We start from the raw sequence: 23,930 nt of genomic DNA, 5'->3' as shown, positions 1-23,930 counted from the left end.
CCACTTTACCATCCTATGCAGCATAATGTATGGCTTTGTGTTTGCTTGGTTGGTTCTTCAGAATTGTGCTCTCCAACAGACGGGATGTTGCTTCGTCATATCATCACCTTGAAGGGAAGGGAAGATTCAAGCGCAGATAAGGAGTCTCTGAGTGGTACTGTGAGGCCGTCTTCAGTGTCTCGTACTTGACTCGACTACGAGTACGGGATACTGAAGACGATCTTACAGTTGAGGTCGAAATACGTATCGGTCAAAAGATTTAAATTCTTCGTAGAATTAAAAGGGTTTAAATACTCACCCGATTTTCTTTTACTTAAAGATATTCCACTAACACGCCCCGGATCATCTTCATGTTTAAAGTAGTTTCAAGGAATTTAAGATTTCAAGCACACAAAGCGCGTAGAGCACACAAGAGAGTAGAGGGGGTTGAGACGCATTTTCGTTAATCACTTGAGACTTACAAAGTGATTCAAGAGGTTTCGAGGTGTTCCAATAAGTTTCTGAGGAGGTTCAGAGTGTTCCTTAAGCTGTTTTAGCGCTTCACACGCTTCTGTTTGGCGTCACAAAGAGTTTTAGAGTATTTCAAGAGTTTGGTGTGTCAAGTGGTTTGAGCAGCGTTTCAGAAGCGTCTAAATGGATTCCAAGAGAGTTTCAGGAGTTTTTAAAGGGTTCCAGTGTGCTCCAGAGCTATTTATACAGGCAATTATTGTGTCCCTAGGCTCTGAAGCCCCTTTAAACACCAAAGGTATTTGATTTTTCTCACCACGACGTCGTAATGCACGTTTAGCGTGCCTGTCTGGGCCATGCCTGCAATGCTATAAAGCCCTCTAAAGCGCTCCTACTTACTTACTTACTTCCAGTCCTGGGCACCCACGGAGGTGCAGAGGGCCGAATTGAAAGATTTCCATCCTGGGCGATTGCCAGCCATCGCCTTGACCTGTGGCCAGGTCAAATTTCTGTCGACCTGCTTGATTTCGTTATTGAGGCTGCGCCGCCATGAGCCTCTGGGTCTGCCTCTGCTGCGATGTCCTGCTGGGTTGCAGTCTAAAGCTTGTTTGCAAATTTTGTTTCCGCCCCTGCGTAGAGTGTTGCCGACTCACCTCCACTTTCGCTCCCGAATTGCTGTCGCTATCGGCTTTTGATGACATCGATGATGGAGCTCCACGTTGGAGATCCAATTTTGAGGCCACCATGCACGAATTATACACCGTAGGCATCTATTGATGAAGACCTGCAGCCGTTGTGTGTTCTCCACTGATACACACCAGGTTTCACTGGCGTATAGCAGCACCGATTTCACGTTCGAGTTAAAAACTCGGATTTTGGTGCGTCGACTAATCTGGTTGTTTTTCCATACATTTCTTAAACTCGCAAAAGCAGCCATCGCCTTCTTGATCCGTGCCCCTATGTCGATCTTGGTGCCGCCATCGGCCGCCATTTGGCTACCAAGATATTGGAAGCTTTCAACATTCTCCACTGATTGCCCAGCTACCGTAAAGCTGGAAGGGTTGACCGTGTTTACATCCAACGATTTGGTCTTGTTGACCTGCCGCTGAGGAGCGATTGGTAAGATCATCGAGCTTGCTCTGCATATCAGAGTGCCGTTGATCTAGGAGATCAACATCATAAGCCAGTTCGAAGTCATTTAGGTGCTCCATGGTAATGGGTTGCCACATCAATCCACGATTTGGTTCACGGTCAATCGCACCAACCAGCGCAGCGTCCTGAAACCCCCTTAAAAACTTCCTCCAGAAACACCTGATAACGTAATAATCCCCAAAACACCACTAAAAGCCTCTTGCAACATCCTGGAACATCCCTAAAACGCCCCTAAAAGCACCTTGAGATCCTCTGAATCCCTTTAAATGTACATGAAAGTCCTAGAAACGCACATAAAATCTCATAATGCACGCATAGCGCCACATGAAAACTTCCTGAATCCTGAAACTTTTAGAAACGCCTCTGAAATCACCTTGAAGCTTCTCGAAACCGTACCCAAAGCCCCTTGAAACCCTTGAAAGTTCCTGCGAAGCTGTAAAAGCTTCCCTTAGGAAGGTGGGAAAGCTTTCTCAAGAAAGCTGCGAAAGCTTCCTCCAGGAAGCTGGGAAAGCCCTCTCCAGGAAGTGAGATAACATCCTCTGCGATAGAGTCCACCAGAAAACTCGAACACTTCCCGCACATTTTTTTCCCCATAAGTACAACACTCTTCTCACCCAGAGGAGTGCAAAACGAGACAGCCACTCAAGAAACGAGACTTTACTTGCACAAATAAACTTGGCGCGTTAGAAATCAAGGCGCCTCTCTAGATAGACACTTTGCCTCGCACACTTTCACTTGGGTATGCAAAAGAACGGCATTTTCCTCCTCCACACACACACACAAACACACGTTGTGTTTGCACTTTTAATAGAGGAGAAAGAGTCACCATGGCTCGTGTTCTTTTGTCCCATGTTGTAGTAGGACACGAGCAAAAGCATGCAAGCAAGAACATCCGGAAGCGAAACACAAACCCACATGGAGTACGTCCTCTCGCAGCACAATAAGTGCACTTGCAGGCTCTACTGTAGTGTAGTGGGTGTGTATTTGGGGGGAGGTAAAAAAAATGCATCGCGTAAGTGAGGGTGGCCCTAGTTGGGCAAAATAGAAAATTTTGAAGAATGAAATCTTAGTGTTAGTATGGGAAAAGTCTACCACTTGTGGCAAGAACTTTTTGCTGTGGTTGGCGCAGTGTTCTCTCATTTGTTGAACGCGTAAGCAAAATTGGAACCTTAAATACAAATGCTTTAAGCGTTAACGATGATTCTGGACATTTTTAGATGTCTTCGCCAAACGTATTCAGTAGATCATAGACTTCCAAATAGTGATATTTCTTTTCATGGGATTAATTTCCAACCGACTTTATGTCTGTTTCAAGATTTTATGGATTGTACGGGTTTTCTGAGGTTTCTGAGCAGGATCATGAGCATAGATGGCCGTACAATCTATAGTTGATGGACCACACAATCAAAATACACAAATTTCAAATTTGCAAAACTCCAAACAACGTCGGCTACATCCTTACAGTCATCGAGAAGGGGAAGGGATATTAATTATACTAATACGTTGCTTACTAGAGATCGAGATCACCTCTGCTTCTCTTCGACTGTCACGGTAAGGAGTTTATATTAGTGGGAAAGGGGAAAAGTCACATGATCTGGATAAAGTTAGGTAAGTGATGTGATTCATGGAGCATCTATTTGAATCAAATCACTTTTTTTTTTCATTTTGTCTAAAATAATACATATGCATTGTAAATGCACAAAAAAGAGAAAAACATTTATTACTACCAACAAGTAACATGGGACCTTGTACAGACCTTGACCTCGGCTCAGTTATGTCCTTGTGGCCCGAGCCTTCCAAATAAACGAATAAGTGAAAAAAAATATATGGAAATAATAGTGTCACGATGATCCACCCTGCCGCAACGACATCGTGGCCGATGAGGCACACGATCCATGTACAAATACAATCCCTGAACACTTCAATATGAACGATCGATAACAATTGTAAACAGAAGATGATAGGAGAACAATTGATGTGCCACAAATCGAAAAGTGAAATGTGCTATGCTAGTGGTTCAAATTTGCTTTATAAAGAATCGTTGAACTAGATTATATCTACTACCTATTGAATCTTGCCTACAGTTAGTGTTTTGAACGCATAGATTATCGTGCAATTATATGTACAACTGCTTACATCTAATTAGACGATTAGGCATAAGCTTTATCCAATCAAACATCCTACAGTGCAGGTCGAAATTATTGGTACGGTGATTTTTTACTTTGCGGAGCTTCACCAAAAATTCTTAAAGCTTACCACACCCAAACTACTGGTTTGCTTGCGAGACTTTGGGAAGAATTCATCCGTACAATTCTTTAAGAATTTTTGTACGTGGCGCAATGGGAAAAGATCACGATGCAGCCGTATACAACTGCAGAACCTGCAATCGACCGGACTCGGCAGACACCCAGATGGTAGCCTGCGACACGTGCCAGCTGTGGGAGCACTTCACGTGTGCGGGCGTGGACGAGACGGTAAAGGATCGACAATATATTTGCAAAGTATGCGAAGCATTTGAAGGCTGACAATCGGTCCGCCAAATCCGGTGGAAGATCAGCTTCAAAGAGAGGGAGTTCCAAGGCTCCATCGATACCGGTGAGCCAAACGTCTAGTGCTCGCGCAGCAGCCTTAGAGGCTCACATGAAGATTATCGAAGAAGAAAAGGCGGTGAAAGAACAGGAGCTAAAGGAGCAGGAGTAGCTAAGGAAGTGCGAACTCGAAGAAGAACAACGGCTGATCGAGGAGAAGAAGCAGCTAATGGTGGAAGAACGACGATTCCGCCAGCGAAAGCTGGAAGAGCAACGCGCGCTACTGGCGAAGCAGCAAATGATCAGGAGAGAATCACTCGAGAAGAAGAACGAGCTCATCGAGCGAATGTCGGAGGCAGGCAGCGGTTGCGGGAGTAGTATTGACTCGATCCCAGACTCCCGGGAAAGAGTGAATAGTTGGCTAGCGGATCAAGTATCAAACGGAAGACTGGTGGGAAAGACGGTGAAGGAGCAACAAAGCAACATCGGCCTTCATCCTATTGGTTCCCACAGCCCGTCAAAATGTCAGCTGGGACAACAAAAGCTCGCGTACGGCAACGAAAAGCAGCGTGGAAGCATGGCTCAAGCTCGGTCGGAAATCATCGAGTAGCCTTTTCGTCAGTACTTGGCGAACTCCCAGCCTAATCTTCATCAGAGACAGCGAGCGCATCACCCTTTGCACTCGCAGATTCGACAGCATCACCCAAATCAGCAAATGCAACCATCGGTTCAGCAGCATCAACCTTGGCCGGCGGAGCAGCAGATGCATCAGCCACGGGTGCAGCAGCAATCAGTTCATCCGCATAATCCATCCGCCTACGGCATGCTGCCTCAGCAGCGGAACGATGGACGTCAGTTTGATGCAATACAGGCTCCGATGACTATCGAGCAGCCAATCCAACATCGAGCGGACATCCCCGCATCGAGTGGTCCAGTACATTCTCCACGAAAACACGGTATCTCGCATGCGCAAGTCGACTGGCAGCCCCATCGCTATCAGCAGGAGATCGTGCCTCCACAAAATCCAGACCAGCCAACAGCAAGGCTGGAACAACACGTCGTACTCCAGTCGCAGCAGATTGCAGCTCGACAAGTGGTAGGAAAACAGCTGCCTAAGTTCGCCGGGAACCCGATTGACTGGCCAATGTTCATTAGTAGCTATGAACAGTCTACAGCTGCCTGCGGCTACACGAATGCGGAAAACCTAATTCGTCTTCAGCAATGCCTCACTGGACACGCTAGAGAATCGGTTTGTAGCAAACTTCTTCTACCAGAGAGTGTACCTCACGCCATTGAGACACTTCGAATACGCTACGGTCGACCGGAACTACTGCTCAAATCGCTTCTGGAAAAGGTTCGGCGTACACCAGGTCCCAGGCAGGACAGATTGGAAACGATAATCGAATTTGGACTGGCAGTCGGGAATTTCGTCGACCATCTTCGGGCGGCCCAATTGCAGCAGCATCTCTCCAACCCCATGATGATGCAGGAGTTGGTAGACAAGCTTCCTGGTTCCATGAAAATGGAATGGGCAACCTTCAAGGGCCAACAACCAGTGGCAAACGTAGAAACCTTTGGGCTCTTTATGGAGAAACAGGTGAATGCAGCAAGCGCAGTGAGTTTCTAGCTTCCAATGCACGATAAACCGTATCGAAATGAGAAGCAGAAAGGGAAGGAAAGTGCCGGCGTGCACGCGCATTCGCAAGGAGAAGGTACGAGCAGTAAACCATCGAATCCCGCTGGACAGTCTCGGAAACCAGCGAGAATATGTGGCGTCTGTACTCGCGAAGGCCACAGAGCTGCTGACTGCAATCAGTTCAAGGAGTTAAGCATCGATGAACGGTGGAAGACCGTTCAAAAGAAGGGCCTATGCAGGACTTGCCCAAACAGCCACGGAAAATGGCCCTGTAAATCGTGGCATGGATGTGCGGTGGATGGATGTCGTCTAAAGCACCACTCACTGCTTCACTCTCCTTCGTCAACGCATCACGTCAACTTCTCCTCCAGCCATTCGTCTTTCCCGAAGGCGCTATTTCGCATACTACCCGTCATTCTGTACAACGAAGGAAAAAGCGTTTCCGTGTTCGCTTTTATGGACGAAGGGTCAGAAATCACATTGCTCGAAGACAACGTCGCAAAGCAGTTAGGTGCAAACGGTCCGGTAAAAGCTCTAACCCTTCAGTGGACGGGTAACATGAAGAGAAACGAATCCAAGTCCCAGGAAGTAGATTTGGAAATAGCAGGCACAGGAGATTCCAGAAAGTTTGATCTTCGTCGTGCCAGAACAGTCAGCTGTTTGTTTCTTCCCAGCCAACGGCTCAACTACGGAGAATTGACACAGCGTTTTCCACATCTCAGAGGTCTGCCAATGGAGAGCTACGAAACCGTCCAGCCGAAGCTTCTGATAGGTCTGGATAACCTTCGCCTCGGTGCTCCACTAAAACTTCGCGAGGGTGGACCGAACGATCCCATTGCAGCCAAGTGCCGTCTAGGGTGAACTGTTTATGGGTGCACCGGCAAAAGAGGAAGGGATACCGCAATGATAAATTTCCATACAGCTGAAGCTTCCAACGAAGAGCAGCTGATGAGCGAGCAGTTGCGTGATTTCTTTACCATGGAGAATGACGGCATCGCCAATCGTAACGAGCATCTAGATTCGGAAGAAGACAAGCGAGCGAGAAGAATACTCGAGGAGACAACACGACGGGTCGGAGACAGATTTGAGACGGGACTTCTGTGGAGAATGGATCACCCAGAGTTTCCCGACAGCTATCCGATGGCGCTACGGCGTCTAACAAGCTTGGAACGAAAGTTCGCAAAGGAACCGACACTGGAAGACCGCGTACGGGAGCAGATCTACGATTATGAACGGAAAGGCTATACACACCGGGCAACTGAAGCCGAGCTCAGAACAGCGGATCGAAGCCGAATGTGGTTTCTTCCTCTGGGAGTTGTCCAACATCCAAGAAAACAAAAGGTTCGCCTAATTTGGGATGCGAAAGCGTCGGTCGAAGGAGTTTCTTTGAACTCAAGATTGTTTAAAGGGCCGGATCTGCTGACACCCTTGCTAGCTGTGCTGAGCTCTTTCCGTCAATTTCCGGTGGCCGTGTGCGGTGACATCAGGGAGATGTTCCACCAAATACAGATCAGAGAACAAGACCGACTTTCACAATGCTTTCTTTGGCGAGAGCACCCGTCCGACGAGGTGCAGATCTTCATCATGGATGTGGCGACGTTTGGATCGACCTGTTCTCCCGTATCAGAATCTCCCGTAAAGAATCTCAACGCCAAAGAATTCTCCGAGCAATATCCGCGTGCTGCAACCGCTATTACTCGGCGTCATTACGTGGACGATTATCTTGGCAGCTTCCGAACGATCCAGGAAGCGGTAGAAGTCGTTAAGGAGGTGAAACTAGTACACTTCAACGGAGGCTTTGAGATTCGCAACTTCCTATCCAACTCTAAAGAAGTGCTGGAAGCCATCGGTGCGGATGCCACGAAGGAATTGGCCTTGGAGAGAGGAGAAATACAGAGTCGGTGTTGGGGATGAAATGGATACCCAGTGTGGATTGTTTTACATACACGGTGAATCTCCGGGACGATTTGCGCTTCGTCCTCAACAAAGAGCATGTACCCACAAAGCGGGAAATCCTCAAGGTCGTCATGAGCCTGTCCGACCCACTAGGCCTTATCTCCTTCTTTCTCGTCCATGGAAAGGTCCTCATGCAAGGGATCTGGGCATCCGGAACAGGATGGGATGATCCAGTCAATGAAAATTTTGTTCGACAATGGCGACAATGGGTGGACTGTTTCGATCAACTACCCACACTTAGAATTCCCCGTTGTTATTTCTCTACCTCCTTCTCTAGCCGGGAAAGTCGGTTGGAAATCCACGTCTTTGTAGACGCCAGCGAGACGGCCTATTGCTGTGTCGTGTACTTCCGACTCTTGGATGCAAGAGGAATTCAGGTGGCTGTAGTCGGTTCTAAAAGCAAGGTGGCACCATTAAAGACGCTTTCCATCCCACGGCTCGAGCTGAAGGCAGCAGTTTTGGGCGTTCAATATCTGCAATCCATCCTGAGTAACCATGCACTTCCGGTGGCGCAAAAATACCTGTGGACCGATTCAACAACAGCCTGGCGTGGATCCTTTCAGATCATCGCCGTTTCCAAAAGTTTGTGGCGGTTCGCGTAGGCGAAATCTTGAGCTTAAGTGACCCTCAAGATTGGAGATGGGTTCCAACGAAAGCCAACGTAGCGGACAAAGCTACAAAATGGGGCAAAGGTCCTGAATTCCATACGCAGAACTCCTGGTTTTGCGGTCCCGCCTTCCTCCGTCTAGGTGAAGAGCACTGGTCGGAACGTCGTCAAAACGTCTCCACTCAAGAAGAGCTTCGTCCTGTTCATGTTCACTGGCCAGTAGTCCCGTTCATCGACGCCACGAGATTCAGCCGGTACGAGAAAATGCAACGTTCAATGGCCTACGTTTGGCGATTCGTCGATAGTCTACGTCACAAACGTAGTGGTGCAACTCAGCAGCTGAACGTGTTGAACCAGCATGAACTGAAGCGTGCAGAGGAAACGTTGTGGAAAGTCGCCCAGGCGGACATCTTTACTGAGGAAATAGAAGTGTTGACTACCACTCGGGATCACCGGAAATGAAACATGCGTGTGTGTCCAAGTCCAGTGCAATTTACAAATTGTGGCCATATTTGGACAACCAAGGAATACTACGGATGCGTAGCCGTATTGGTGCAGCATCATTTGCACCAGATGAATCCAAATACTCTGCCGTTCTACCAACATCCTATAACCAAGCTTATCACTGATTGGTATCATCGACGCTTTCGCCATGCAAACCGAGAGACAATCGTGAATGAAATGCGGCAGCGATTTGAGGTGGCGAAATTGCGAAGTCTCGTCGAGAAGGTATCAAGAGAGTGTCTCTTTTGTCGGGTGAAGAATGCATGCCCAAAGCCACCTCTAATGGCTCCACTTCCCCCGGCTCGTCTTCAAGCGTTCGTACTACCGTTTACCTACGTTGGCGTAGATTATTTTGGGCCAGTTCTCGTCAAAGTTGGAAGAAGTCAGGTAAAACGTTGGGTGGCGGTGTTCACCTGCCAAACTGTTCGCGCTGTGCACATTGAGGTAGTACACAACCTGTCCACCGAATGGTGCATCATGTCAGTTCGTCGATTCGTTGCACGACGAGGTCCCCCGGCCGAAATCTACAGCGACAACGGCACGTGCTTTCAGGGTGCAAGCAATGATTTGGAGAAACAGCGAAACGCAAACGAAGCTTTAGCATCGACCTTCACGAGTGCCCAGACCAAATGGCTATTCATTCCCCCAGCCGCCCCTCACATAGGAGGAGCCTGGGAGCGACTCGTAAAACCGATGAAGGTTGCCATAGGAGCGGTTGCGGATGCTCCTCGAAAGCCGGACGACGAGACTCTGGAAACGATACTGGTGGAAGCCGAGTTCATCATCAATTCCAGACCTCTCACATACATCCCTCTCAAATCGGCGGATCAAGAATCGCTCACACCCAACCACTTTCTGTTGGGCAACTCAAGCGGTTTGAAGATTCTACCATCTGAACCAACACTTCAGCGAGGGGCCCTACGGAGTAGCTGGAAACTGGCACAATCAATATGTGACGAGTTCTGGAACAGATGGAAGAAGGAGTATGCACCGATCATCGCTCGTCGGACCAAATGGTTCGCGGAGACGCGGGAGCTAAAAGAGGGTGATCTAGCTTTGAACCTCGGTGGTACGGCTCGTAATCAATGGGTCCGTGCACGCGTAGAGCGGACGATATCAGGGAGAGACGGACGAGTGCGTCAGGCCCTAGTTCGCACCGCATCAGGGATATTCAGAAGACCAGTAGTGAAACTAGCCCTACTGGACATCGCGAAGAACAGTGAACCTGAAGGCGATCAGGATGGTGGCTCCAGAGAGGAACGTCATCCAGGTTCACGGGTGGGGGGATGTCACGATGATCACTTCAATATGAACGATCGATAACAATTGTAAACAGAAGATGATAGGAGAACAATTGATGTGCAAAAAATCGAAAAGTGAAATGTGCTATGCTAGTGGTTTAAATTTGCTTTATAAAGAATCGTTGAGCTAGATTATATCTACTACCTATTGAATCTTGCCTACAGTTAGTGTTTTGAACGCATAGATTATCGTGCAACTATATGTACAACTGCTTACATCCAATTAGACGATTAGGCATAAGCTTTATCCAATCAAACATCCTACAGTGCAGGTCGAAATTATTGGTACGGTGAATTTGTACTTTGCGGAGCTTCACCAAAAATTCTTAAAGCTTACCACACCCAAACTACTGGTTTGCTTGCGAGACTTTGGGAAGAATTCATCCGTACAAATAGGTTATCATAAAAAAAATATCCTAATGTGGAACGAGCTCACCAGAGTTTTTCACTGATATTCTAGTTATAAATTCAAGTTTGCTGTACTTCCCCATGGATTGAAGTTTGCATTTCAAGCCAGATATCAAGGGATGAGGTTCTAAACTCCAGCATGGACCACTCTAGTGTCTCATAGGCACAATACTGTGTGGGCGCCATGCAGTAAAAATTGTGCGAAACTGAGTAGGGTTTATGCGCTATCCTGGCTGGTGGTGATGATGGTGGCACGCGTGTTAAACCGAGAGGAAAATTGAAACCGGTTGCTGCGGAAACGGGCGCAAAATTAATATGCCAAGTGACAGTCGGTCGGTCGGTCGATGTTGTGTAGTGCGCTCGGTCAATGGCGCAGTTGGTCAGATTTTTTTTCTGTCATTCGGCCGCATGGATGGTGTTAGGAGAAGCTGAACGAACACCTAAATGTATGGAGAACTGCAAAACACAATAGCTGTCATATTACGACAGCTTCGGAGTGAAAAGAGCGATGGTGGTCGAGTCGCATGTGTCAGGCAGCAGCAGGGTGTGAGATGGTGATCTTTTTTTTGTTCCTGACAATCTTGGCAGGAATATGAGCTGCCAGGAATGACACGGGTCATGACCACGATGTATGACTGCTGAATGGAGATAACATTCCGGTGGAAGGCGACAAGGCAGTAAAAGCTTCACAAGGTCATGCGTAACTGTTTTGCTGCCTTCTGATTCTTTTGTATTTACTAGTTGGCATTATAACCCAACAGTGACGTGGGGAAGGCTGTTACCATAAGCAAACTGTGAATAGATTTGAATATACATTTGGAGATACATTTGGTGCGAGGTTGAATCTTTTCGAACGCGGATGATTGTAGAGCCTATAAAGGAAGCTTTCCGTAAGATTTTTCAGCTTCCTAGAGGAAGCTTCTCCAGCTTCCTGGAGGAAGCTCTTCTAGCATCTGGAGGAAGCTTTGCCAACTTCTTGAAGGAAGCTTTCGCAGCTTCCTAAAGCCAGCTTACCCAGCATCCAGGGGGAAGCTTTTCCATCTTCCTGGAGGAAGTTTTCCCTAGCTTGCCGGAGGAAGTTTTCCCAGCTTCCTAAAAGAAGAATTACCAGCATCCTGGCAAGAAGATTTATCAGCAAGCTGTCCAGGGAGAAGCTTTTCCAGCTTCCTGGAAGAAGCTGTTCCCAGCTTCCTGGAGCAAGCTTTTCTCAGTTTCCTAGAGAATGCTTTTTCAGCTTCCTGGCGTAAGCTTTTTCAGCTGCCTAGAGGAAGCTTCTCCAGCTTCCTGGAGGAAGCTTTGCCAACTTTTTGAAGGAAGCTTTCGCAGCTTCCTAAAGCCAGCTTTCTCAGCTTTCAGGAGGCAGCTTTTCCATCTTCCTGGAGGAAGCTTTCCCAGCTTTCTGGAGGAAGCATTCCAATCTTCCTGAAGAAGGCTTTCCCAGCTTCCCGGAGAAAGTTTTCCCAGCTTCCTAAAAGAAGATTTTCCAGCATCCCTGCAAGCTGTCCAGGGAGAAGCTTTCCTAGCTTCCTGGAGAAAGCTTTTCCCAGCTTCCTAGAGGAAGCTCTTCCCAGCTTCCTGGAGGAAGCTTTCCCAGCTTCCTGAAGGAAGCTTTTCCTGCTTCTTGGCGTAAACTTTTTCAGCTGCCTAGAGGAAGCTTCCCCAGCTTCCTGGAGGAAGCTTTTCTAGCTTCCTGGAGCAAGCTTTTCTAGCTTCCTGGGGGAAGCTTTGCCAACTTTCAGAAGGAAACTTTCGCAGCTTTCTAAAGCCAGCTTCCCCAGATTTTTGGAGGCAGCTTTTCCATCTTCCTTGAGGAAGCATTCCCTTTTTCCTGGAGAAAGCTTTCCCAGCTTCCCGGAGAAAGTTTTCCCAGCTTCATAAAAGAAGATTTTCCAGCATTCTGCAAGCTGTCCAGGGAGAAGCTTTCCCAGCTTTCTGGAGGAAGCTTTACCAACTTTCTGAAGGAAGCTTTCGCAGCTTCCTAAAGCCAGCTTCCCCAGCTTCCTGGAGGAAGTTTTCCCAGCTTCCCGAAGGAAGCTTTCTCTGCTTCCTCCAGGATGCTTTCTCAGCTTCCTGGAGGAAGCTTTCTCAGCTTCCTGGAGAAAGCTTTCTTAGCTTCCTGGAGAAAGCTTTCTCAACTTCTTGAAGGAAGCTTTCTCAGCCTTTTGGAGGAAGCTTTCTGTGCTTTCTAGAGGAAGCTTTTGCAGCTTCCTGAAATAAGCTTTCGCAGTTTTCTAAAGGAAACTTTAGCAACTTCCCAGAGGAAACTTTCGCAGCTTTTCAGAGGGTGATCTAGGGTTTCAAGGGGGCTTTAGTTTCAAGGGGTTTGAAGGGGATTCCAGGGTCATTTCTAGGTACTTTCGGGGTAATTTAGATGGCGCTGAAGGGTGCCTTATGAGATTATATTGGCGTTTTAGGTGTTTCAGGTGCATTTAGGTGGTTTCAGGGACGCTTCAGAAAATACAAGAGTTGTAGGAAGCTTTAAGCGGTGTTTACATTTGTTAGTCAGATAGACTAGAAGAGGTTCTCAAATCCATCATAAAACCAAAACAAAAGGTGTTAGGTTTTATGACGATTTTAAAAACCTCTACAAGATTAATTGGTAGTTTTATTGCTATTTGGGAGGGAATATCGAGCGTTTCAGGAGGCCTTCAGGGTTTTCAGAGGTGCTTCAGAGAGTCTTATAGCATTGCAGAAACGATTAATGTGATTTGAGATGGGTTCAAGCAGTTTATAGGAGTATTTTAGGGCTTTTAACCCTTCAGGACGCGTGCTGTTGTAAAAAGTACAACACTATCAAAAAACCTCGCTCGTCGTATACAGCTCAAGCGCGCTGCAGTTTCAGCTGCGTGATGGCGCGCGTCCTGAAAGGTTAAATCCGTGGGTATTTGAAAAGGTTTTAGGATTTTTGGCACAATTGCCTGGTTAAAAAGCCCTGAAACCTACTGGAAAGCCGTAAAGCACTCTTGAAACTCCCAGGAACCCCCTGAGACACTTTTGAAACGTTCCTCAAACCCTTTGACACACATTAAGTCCCCGTGAAATGGTATGAAATTCTTTGAGACGCCCTACAACATTCCCGAACTTAAATTACAGCTTGTGGAACACTCAGAAACTCCTCTAAAACGTCTCAAAAAGCCTTGAAGCCTATTGAAATACTTTTTGTAAGCCTCAAGTAAGCTCCAAACATGCTTCTTAAACTCCAATAAAACTCCATGAATCGCTCACAAAAATCATTAAATCTCCCAGAAAAGACCTGGAACTTTTCTGAAACAATATAAAATCATTTTTTGAATGAGTGTAATCAGTTTCGTACCTTTTAATTCCGCCCTATTTTGCTTATCCTTTGACAGATACGCGTATTTCGACTACTACTTGTAATCTTCCTCAGTGTCAGTTATCCACTGAAGAAGTCATCGCATTCACCCCGCTTATACAGTGATAGACATTCGTTTAGCCGAGGCTAAAACATTTTCAAAAAAGTGTCAGGAAACTCATACAAAAGATTTTATGATAAAACTTTTTTATCGTAATGATAGTATATCTAGTACTGTTTTATAAAATTGTGATACATCAAACTTACATATACACTGAAACAAAAACGAGGGTAAAAATCTTTCAAATGTCATTTTTTGCCTAGACATTCGTTTAGCCGAATTGAACCATAATAAAAAACTAACAAATATCGAAATATCCAGCAAAGTCATTTTGTATGGTGACCTGCATTATAGATCGACTTGTAAATCTTGAACTAGGTCGTTTTTGGAAGTGTTGCCATATTAATTTTGCATGCATCTCATATAAATATGTCATAATATTGTAAATGTTTCCAAATTGAGATTTGATGTAGTTATTTCTATCGGAAGTGTTTCAAAAGAATGTAATGAAAGTTTCATGACCAAAGCAGGTTGAAATTTTACGAAAATTATTGTTTTTAACAGAAAAAAAAACGCAAACCATCAAAACATCACGCATTTAAATATCGTTTTGATGAAATATGATGGTTTCACTTGCATAAATCACATCATTTACTACTATTACGTCTTCTTATAGCTCCCAATATCTTCCCGACTGTATTCTGGGTGAAATAACATACATTGGACGGCTCATATTTCGAGAAACGGCACCGAAAGTATTCAAATTTCTAGCATGTACTACTTGTTTCATAATTTAGACATTCTTATCAAATAAATCATGTTAAAAATGAATGTGGTTCACAACTAAGACTCATTTTTAATATATTTCTTCAGATTGAATGAAATAAGCCAATTGTTTGACCATTTCTAGCATTTTTGTATGAGCATCTGCTTTTTAATAAACAGGGTACAAAAATTCTGACACTTCTTGCAGTTCTTTCACTTAGCAGTCTTCTAACTCGTTTAGTAATGCTAGTATCAAACAGGTATACTCAACAGGCATTAGGACACGTCTTTATTTCAATGCAGAAACATTTATTTTAGCTTTTATCAATCATATTTTAAAGTTTAAACAACCAAAAACCAATATACTTTATTTTTTCATGACATTTTATGCATTAATTTGAACATTTCTAACAACAATTCTGTGCCATATTATCAAAACTGCTAATCTAGCTTACGTTTGGGTGTTTACAGAAACCATTTTTCTTAAATAAATTTGTTTTATCGTCGCTTCTCCTTATCGGGACATTTTTTTATAATATTTCTCTGAATTCCACAAATAAATAAACTTTTAAGGTCAATTATCTTGCTAACACGTCATAAACTAAATGCCTTGAAGTATATCCTCGAAATATACTCACGAAATTGCAAAAAAACTATTGAAACCCAATTTTTCATTTACCTCGGCTAAACGAATGTCTAGGCAAAAAATTACATTTGAAGGGTTTTTACCCTCGTTTTTGTTTCAGTGTATATGTAAGTGTGATGTATCACATTTTTATAAAACAGTACTAGATATACTATCACAACGATAAAAAAGTTTTATCATAAAATCTTTTGTATGGGTTTCCTGACACTTTTTTTGGTCTCGGCTAAACGAATGCCTATCACTGTATACTAAAATCCTACCGCTACTATTGTTACCTAAAAACCTTAGTTCTACTTTACAGAACCATCTTGAAACCTCTTTTGTATACCACGAAACGCTTCCTGAAGCTCCTACAACTATACTGAACCCCCTTGAGACACTTCCTAAACGCTCTTTAAGTCCCTTGCGATAACTTGGAGTCACCCTAAAAACCCCTAATACTCCAGAGGCTACAGAAACTACCCTGAAACTCCCTGAGACGCTTCTGAAACGCTCCCCAAACCTCTTGGCATGCTCAGAAATCTCTGAAAATGAGAGACACCCCAAAGGGCAAAAGCTCTCGAACAGCTAGAGGCACACTCTGAAATCTTTCAGAAACTTCTTGAACCACCTTGAAACACTGTGTAACTCTCAAATGATCCCCGAAAATGCTTCTTAATCCCCTCCAAAACTGCCTAAAACGATCATAAAACTTCTTTGAACTAACTTAAATCGAAACCCTTTAAAATATTTGAAACGTCTTGAAACACCTTGAAACTTCGAGAACGCTTTGAAAACCAATCAAAAACCCCGTAAAACATGTTTGAAGCCCCCCTCTAAACGCCTCTGCAACGCCATGGAACTTCTAGAACCGTATGGTTATCCCTTTGCAACTTCCCAAAACTCTCCTAGCATCTCTCTGTAACCCCATAAACAGCTCCATGAAAGTTCACAGATCTCCTTTAAACGCATTGGAACCATCCTGAACCTACCACAACCCATTCATGCTTGGCAGGAATACTAGATACCCCAAAAAACATGTTTGCTGTACAAGGGTGGAACAAACCACTTTTAAGCAAACTTTAGCTTAAGAAACTGTTATTCAACTAATTCTGCTACTTAGGACAAATTGAGGTTCAAAATCACTGTATCAACTAAATATGACATTCCAGAATTAAGTTTCCATAGCGATACATTTATAAAAGTGATCATTTGTGCAAGGAAACTATCAAAAAAGATCCAAAAAAATAATCAATGCTACTCCGAATTACAAAACTTGGGTTCGCACCTGGAATACACTTCGACTCTAGCTTAGACCTTCTTTAACGCCGAACCAGCTTACACGTCATCAGAAGATATCAAGACATATGTGATGTTGCCAAACAGTCCTTGAAGAGGGCTGAAATGACGAAATCGGTTTTGGGTACGAAATAGATGCCCAGCGTTGACTGCTTCAAGTACACCATTTTACCTCCGTGAAGATCTTCAATGGATTCTCAATCACCATAACCACGTTCCCACGTAGCGAGAAATATTTCGATTCGTTACGACCCTGTTTGACCCGCTAAGCCTGGTCAAAGGAAATATCTTCATCTGAAGAATTTGGACCTCTGGAACAGGTTGGGTCGATCCGATCAACAAAAACAACGTTGGATCAGTTGGACACATTAAGGATTTCACCGCTTTTCCAGCAATGACACATATTTGTTGAATGTAGCATCAGTATGCTGGCTGTATCGTATACGTCCGACAAGTGAGTGAAAGTGGTGTTCAAGTAGCTCTGGTGGGGTCCAAACGCAGAGTGGTGCTCTCAACGACACTTTCCATCCCACGATTAGAGTAAAAGGCTTTTGATCTCGGTGCTTAATACCTTCAATCTGTTTTGAGCAATCATGAACTTCCGGTGTTTAAACGATTTTTGTGAACTGACTCGACAACCGTACTAGCGTGGATCCTATCAGACAATCGCCGGTTGCAGAAGTTAGTTGCGATTCGATTGGGTGAAATTTGGTGATCCTCAAAACTCGAGATGGGTCCTGACAAAGGTTTTCTTCGGTGTTCCGAAGACCCGCGATTAAGCTAGCTCCACTAGACATCGTGGAGAGCGGTGACCCTGGCGATTATGATGGTGGCTCCATAGAGGAACCCTAAGGCTTCATTCAGGTTCACGGGTGGGCGGATGTAACGATGAGCCTCCCCGTCGTACAGATCATTTGACCGATGAGGCAAACGATCATCGAGCGATACCGGAAGACGAAAGCAACGGTATCGTCCGAAAACCTGAACGTAAACAAATTGGATCGAGACGATTGAATGCTATATAGAAGTAACACAATAGAAACGAGTAGAATAGAGTAGTAGAAATCTAGACTGTAATAAATTATTAATTTACCTGGGATCTTTAATTGTAATGGCTCGGCAGTTTTATCAAAGAATTGAGCAAACTACAATGTTCTCGCTCCGACGTTTCGGTCCAGATTTGGGACCTTCTTCAGGGATAAAGAATTGTTCGCTCTTCTTTATCCCTGAAGAAGGTCCCAAACCTGAACCGAAACATCGGAGCGAGAACATTGTAGTTCGCTTAATTCTTTGATAAGACTGCCGAGCCATTACAATTAAAGATTCCAGGTGACACGCAGTCGAAAATACCGCCCAAAATATTAATCTACCTATATCAGCACATTGCTAAATTGTATGGTTCCATTGAATAATGGCATATTGGGTAACACTTGATACCAATGTGAAATTCTATTCGAATTTGTTAACATTAACGTATATGTGTTGTGTCTTGAAGCAATACCCCCAGTTTATGGATTATTTTTCAACTTACCCGCGAAATTATGTAGTCAGAAAATTACAATGTAATACCGAGGAGTTATGATAGTTTTTTTTTTGTTTCAGATGGTGGTATCACATACCTGAAAGTAAACAAAAACACAGACAAAGTTCATTAACATTTCGATATAACTTAATAGCGTTTAAATTTTGTGAAAAAAAGGCTTCCCTCCAATTAGGCGCACCACACCCAGTCAAAGCAATTTTTTCACAAATTTATGCTGCGACTGCATGAATATTGCAGTGTTGTTTCCTCTCATACTATATCGCACCACCTTGCTTTGCTCTTCAGCAATCAAAAACGGCCAGTAGTGTTCGTATGAACGATACCAACAACTCTAGGCGAGTAACATACAATGTGCAGTGCAGGGTATTTATAAATATAGGTAGATGTATCGATATGCAGATCAATGTGGAATGAAACGAGACTCGATAATAAAAGCATTTTCCAGATTTATTTTCGAAGCTTTTATCTCGAACCTGAAGCCTTAAAAGATTAATGATTATTCTTTGGACAGGTAAAATGTTCAAAACAAAAATAACCGTTTTGATAATAAACTGGTTATATGTTCGTTTCAACAATACTCATTGGGAGGTGTTTTCTGATGAGATAAAATGGTACCTCTGTATAAAACTGTGCTAGTGGGTTGACGCGAGTATGAAGCTTCACTCACACTGACTGTTAGTTCAACCTCCATCCATGAGGTGCGTTGCTAACAGTGTCTCTCGATTTCATGCAGCGATGATAATCTTCCCAATATGGTGGTCTTCGCTCACATGCAATAACTTTTCACATCCAACCGCCCCTCTCATTGCATGAAATAAATGCCTGTCATACTACGACTGCCTACCTACACACCATACACACAGATATAAAATGAATTATCATATTAATTTGCGACCGATTGCCACAGGTACCTGCACTGACTGGCCCCTTCCCCATGGTATGCCGCTTCTGCCGCTTCTACGGGTCATGTAGGAAGCTATGGTACACAGAACATTATCAGGTGTGTTTCCCCCCAAAAACCTGGAATAATATGCAGCAACAAGGGGTGACCGATTAAGTGGCGTATAACGAATTGGCCACGTGCCATCACAAGGTGAAAGCCCTAGAGAAGGGTATTCTCCTATGGGCTGGGCTAAGCAATACAAAATGGAACTGGGATGGGAGGCAGTAAAAGCCATTTGAATTGATGGAATTAATAATTACTCTCAGTTGAAGGGGTGTGTGTGTGTTTTGAGGAGTGGGGGAGGAAATTGATTGGTCTAGTTGTAGGTCTAGTTGCATTACTAATAACCGATAGTTAACAATTATCGTTCGGGGTCGGTTTAGTCATGTACATCAATTAACTGCCGGGAGGAGCAGTTTGTATTTAACATTGAAAGCAATTTGGTTGCTTCGTCAATAAACTTGATGAGAATAAATTTTAAAACTGCTTTAAAAATCTTTAAAAGATCCTTCTTCAGGACGCGATTTGACCTCTTTCTTGGCGGCTACATCGCAGGCGGCGAGGAAGGCAACGGACGCAGGCAGAACCGAGCAGTTCTCATCCGGAGGCATAAAGTCGGACCTTCACAGATTCCGGCAGAAGTTTAGTCTAGAATTCCAAGAATTCCAAGAATTTATTGATTTTTCTCAGGAACTTCTGGTGGATTTGCAGAAAGAACTTTAGAAAAATCCCAGAAGAGACCCAGGAACACTCCCAGAAGGAACTCATGGAATAGTTTCAGAAGAAACTACTGGATGATTTCCAGAAGAAATTCCTAAAATATTCTAAGAAGCAGCTCCTGGAGGATCAACCGAAAAAAAACTACTGATTGATTCCCAAAAGGTACTGTAGAAATAACTTCTGGATGATTAATCTAGGAATTCGACCAAATGATTTTTTTTTTTAGGAACTCCTGGAGGATTCTCAGAAGGATCTTCGGAGAATTCCCAGAAGAAACTCATGGAGGGTTCCCAAATGTAACTACTGGAGGATTTCCCGAAGAAGCTCCTGAAAAGTTTCAAGAAACAACTCCTAGTGGATTCCCGCAGAAGCAACTTTTAGAGGATTTGCACAAGGAACTCCCGGAGGATTCCCAGAAACTAACTCCTGGCAGATTCCCAAAAGGAACTCCCGGAGGAATCTTAAAAAGAACTTCTTCGCGATTTCCGCAAAGAACTCCAGCAGGATCCCTAGAATGACCTCTTGGTAGAATTGCAAAAGGAATTCCTGAAGGATTTCCACAAAGAATTCCTCGAGGATTTCAGAAGGAACAGCTGGAGGAATGCCAAAAAGAACTCAGCTGCAAGATTTCCAGAAGGATTTCCAGGAGGGCTCCGTGAAGGAACGTCTGAAGGAATTTAAGAGGAATTTCCAGATGCCTTTTAGAAGGAATTTCTGGCAGATTTTCAAATGGAATCCTGTAGGATTCCCAAAAACAAAAACTCCTGCATGATTCCATGACGAAACCCTTGGAGGATTCCCACAAGGAGCTCCTGGAGGATTCTCAAAGGAAATTCTTGGAGGAATGCCAGAATTTCCTACCTTGGAGACCTCTCTTAAACAATTTTCGGGAGAGGCGCCATCTGAGCAAACATTAGCTGATTCTGTGACGTTTTCTGGCTTTGTTGATTACGATTCGAGCTTAGTGAAATTTCTTCGGCTTTCCAAAAGTAGTATGATTGATGTCGAAATGTGCGTTGAGAAGTGTGCTAGTTTATGGCTTGCTGATGTAATTTTTTCAGGTGCTCCTTCTGGAATTCCTCCAGGAGTTTCGACTACTTACTGTCATTTTTTTCGACATTCAGCTAGGACTTCCTCTAGAGATTCCTCTGGAAGTTCCGTCAGGATTCCTTTTGGAATTTCTTCAGAGGTTTTTTTTGGAATTTCCAGACGAAATTTCCGTAGAAGTGGCATCTCTGAAGGAACTACTGGAGATATTCTTGACAAAACTGCCGGAGAAATTCTTCAAGAAAGTCCTGTAGGAATTATAAAAGGAACTCATTGAAGCATTATATACAGATCTGTTAGAGTAATTTCATAAGGAATCCAATAAAAAAAAACATCTAAAGAAATTCCGCAATAAACTCCTGAAAATTTTTCACTAGGAACAACTGGGAGAATTCCAGAATGAACTTCCGGATATGTTTCAAAAGAATCTGCAGAAATTCCAGAAGTAACTCCTGAGTGAATCTCAGAAGGAACTCCTGGAGGAATTCCAGAATAAACTCATGCACGGGTCCCGCAAGGGATTCCTGGAGGAATCTCGAAAAGAGTTCCTGAGAGGAATCCGTGGACAATTTCAAGAATAAGTTCTTGAAAAAAAAAACAAGAAGAAGTTCTTGGAGAAATCCCACAGCAAGTTCGGGGGAATCTCAGATGGATTTCCTGGATCAATTCTAGGAAGAATTCCTGGAAAAATCCTAGAAAAAGGTCCTGAAGAAGTTGTGGAGGGAATTCCTGGAAGAAAGCTAGGAGGAGTTTCTGGGACAATCCTGAACGGAATTCCCACAGGATATCGGAATAAATATCCGAAAGAATCACGGAAGGAATCCTGGAAGGATCTTCTAGAGAAATTCCGAGAAAAATCTCTGGTGTAATCCCGGTTGAAATTTCTGGGAAGATGTCAGATGGAACTCCTTATGGGATATCAGAAGATAACCGTAGAGGAAACCCTGCAATAACTCCTGGAGAACCCTAAAAGAAATTTCTGGAGGAATCCTTGAAGGAACTCCGGGGTAATTTCAGAAGGAACTTCTGGTTAATCTTTGCCGAAAATTATGGAGAAATCCCTATTGGAGAATTCCCATAAGAAACTCCTCGAAGAATCTCAGAAGGAGGAAATCTCAATAAGAGGAATCCCAGCAAGAACTTCTTAAGGAATCCTAGATTGAAATCTTGGAGGAGAATTAAAAGGGATTCCCCGAAAAAAATTTAAGGGATTTACGAAAGATAATCACTATGCATAACGCAAATTCGTTTGAGGTCGGGCAAGGGATATATAAGAAGAGGGTGAGTGATCAAACATGATTCACAGTCGTGGAACTGTTGGTTATCTCGTTCTGCCACCCGTTTTGTCTAAAGACACTATATGCAAAGACACGAAATGTTCCAATTGGAATTCCAAATTTACTGTCAATGCCATTCCAATCGAGCAGGAGATCTGTCAGACGCGCTTTAACGGCATTGCTCGGCAGCATCATCATCATGATGCGGGAATCATCATCAGCTGCAATAATCATCAGATTTCGTGTCTTTAGGATATAGTGTCTTTAGTTTTGTCTTGCTCCGTTTCGGTCTACACTGCAAAAAACCCACATGTCAGCGCTATGTGGAAAATCACGTAGCATCGAAAAAGGGTTCATTCGCTGTACTTTACCTGACAACGGTGATCTTCAATAAATTAAAGATGGATATCAAATGTTGCCCCAGTCCCGTTTACTCAGTGGCCCAGTACCACTTACGTGAAAAATCACGTAACCACTCCAGTTCAATTTGACAGTTGTCCGAGTTCATTCAGTATGCACAAGCGACTGGAAATCGGCAAGATGGCGACATATAAACAAGTTTACGGAGCTGCTACCAACTTGTCCTCTATTTTTTTTTCTCAATTGAAGGAGCAATCAGCATTCTGATCAAAAGTAAGTGTTTGGCCAGGATCCAACCCTTAGTTGTGGTGTTTTGTAGCTCGGAGGGTATCAGCACAAGATGCAGTCCAGCAATGATATAATTCACTATTATACACGGTTTATCACCTCCGAGAGGCATCAGCCCTCCCGGACGGTCAACGAATTACTACAAAGTATACACAAAGGAACTTAGATAGCTAAATCATTCTAGTGCTATATAAACAATTGGTATTTTCATTTGACATATCACTAATGAACTATCGCACATTAATAATCTGTAGATGTGTAGGTATGTAGTACTTGTGGATCATATTGCTACCACTTCGATCGAGAGTTATTTTCTATTGTTATGAAGTATTTCAATGTGATAGGGCTCCGAGCCGATGCTGCTTTGCCGCAACAGTAAGCTATTGCATCGTGAGAAATAAAACAAATGCTCGCAATAATGACCCATTTCTACGTTTCTAGAGGATGTGATGATAAGTCAATCCTGAGATACCTGGCATTCAGTACCCCAGTAGACGACGCTCTTCGTCCATCAACAAAAGTCTCTGGCAAGTGGCGATAATGTCCCTACTGCACACGGAGCCGCCAAACTACCCAAATTTGAATAAATCGATCAAACTCACACTAGGTAGTTTGCCTTTAACTCCAGCAAAAAAAAATATACTCCAGAGTAGGTAAATTCAACCCAAACGTGAGTTTTTTCAACCCAATTTTGACAAAAACGGCAATTACCCAAAATTGGCTTATTGGGCCAAAGTACCCCCGGTGGGTCGATGCAGCTCGCTTTATTTTTGACAACATCGGTGGGGGAGAAAAAGAAAACAACCTAATTTTGGGTAGAAAGTTTAATCGATATACTTACTTTTGAGTAAAATAAACCCAAAAAATAGGTAGTTTTAGTTCTCCGTGCATCTATTTGAGCTAAAAGCAAAGAAGTAAGGTTTTTGGAATATTGCTAACCTGAAAAGGAACTACCCAATGAAAATAAAAGATATTGTTTATATTTCTCATAATTTCAGAATTGCATTATTTTTTAACAGCATTCTTATAAAACAGTGGTTTTCAATCAATTCCCCCATAAGTTACTAGCTTCCCGCATAATCACAAACTGTAAAGGCAACGTTTCTCATACTGTAGATGACCATTAGCAATTGTCATTTAAGCATATCTC

The 23,930-nt window shown here is 43.7% G+C and overlaps 2 protein-coding genes across 2 annotated transcripts in view; one reads left to right on the top strand and one right to left on the bottom strand.

The window, feature by feature from the left end:
• LOC109422084 (heparan sulfate glucosamine 3-O-sulfotransferase 6) overlaps nucleotides 1-23,930 on the bottom strand; it is a 357,781-nt gene that overhangs the window by 100,291 nt on the left and 233,560 nt on the right. The gene's annotated exons all lie outside the window — the stretch shown is intronic.
• On the top strand, nucleotides 9,113-10,153 carry LOC134288625 (uncharacterized). The gene has a single exon (XM_062853987.1). It carries the CDS (start codon nucleotides 9,113-9,115, stop codon nucleotides 10,151-10,153), a length of 1,041 nt encoding a protein of 346 aa, XP_062709971.1.

The sequence above is a fragment of the Aedes albopictus genome, chromosome 1 (assembly GCF_035046485.1).
Source record: "Aedes albopictus strain Foshan chromosome 1, AalbF5, whole genome shotgun sequence".
In the NCBI taxonomy this organism is placed as follows: Eukaryota; Metazoa; Arthropoda; class Insecta; order Diptera; family Culicidae; genus Aedes; species Aedes albopictus.
Note: the sequence above shows the minus strand (reverse complement) of the source record. Positions and strands in the feature narration are given on the sequence as shown.

Coding starts and splice junctions, on each gene's coding strand:
- LOC134288625 (XM_062853987.1), top strand. CDS start 9,113: ATGGCTCCACTTCCCCCGGCTCGTCTTCAAGCGTTCGTACTACCGTTT.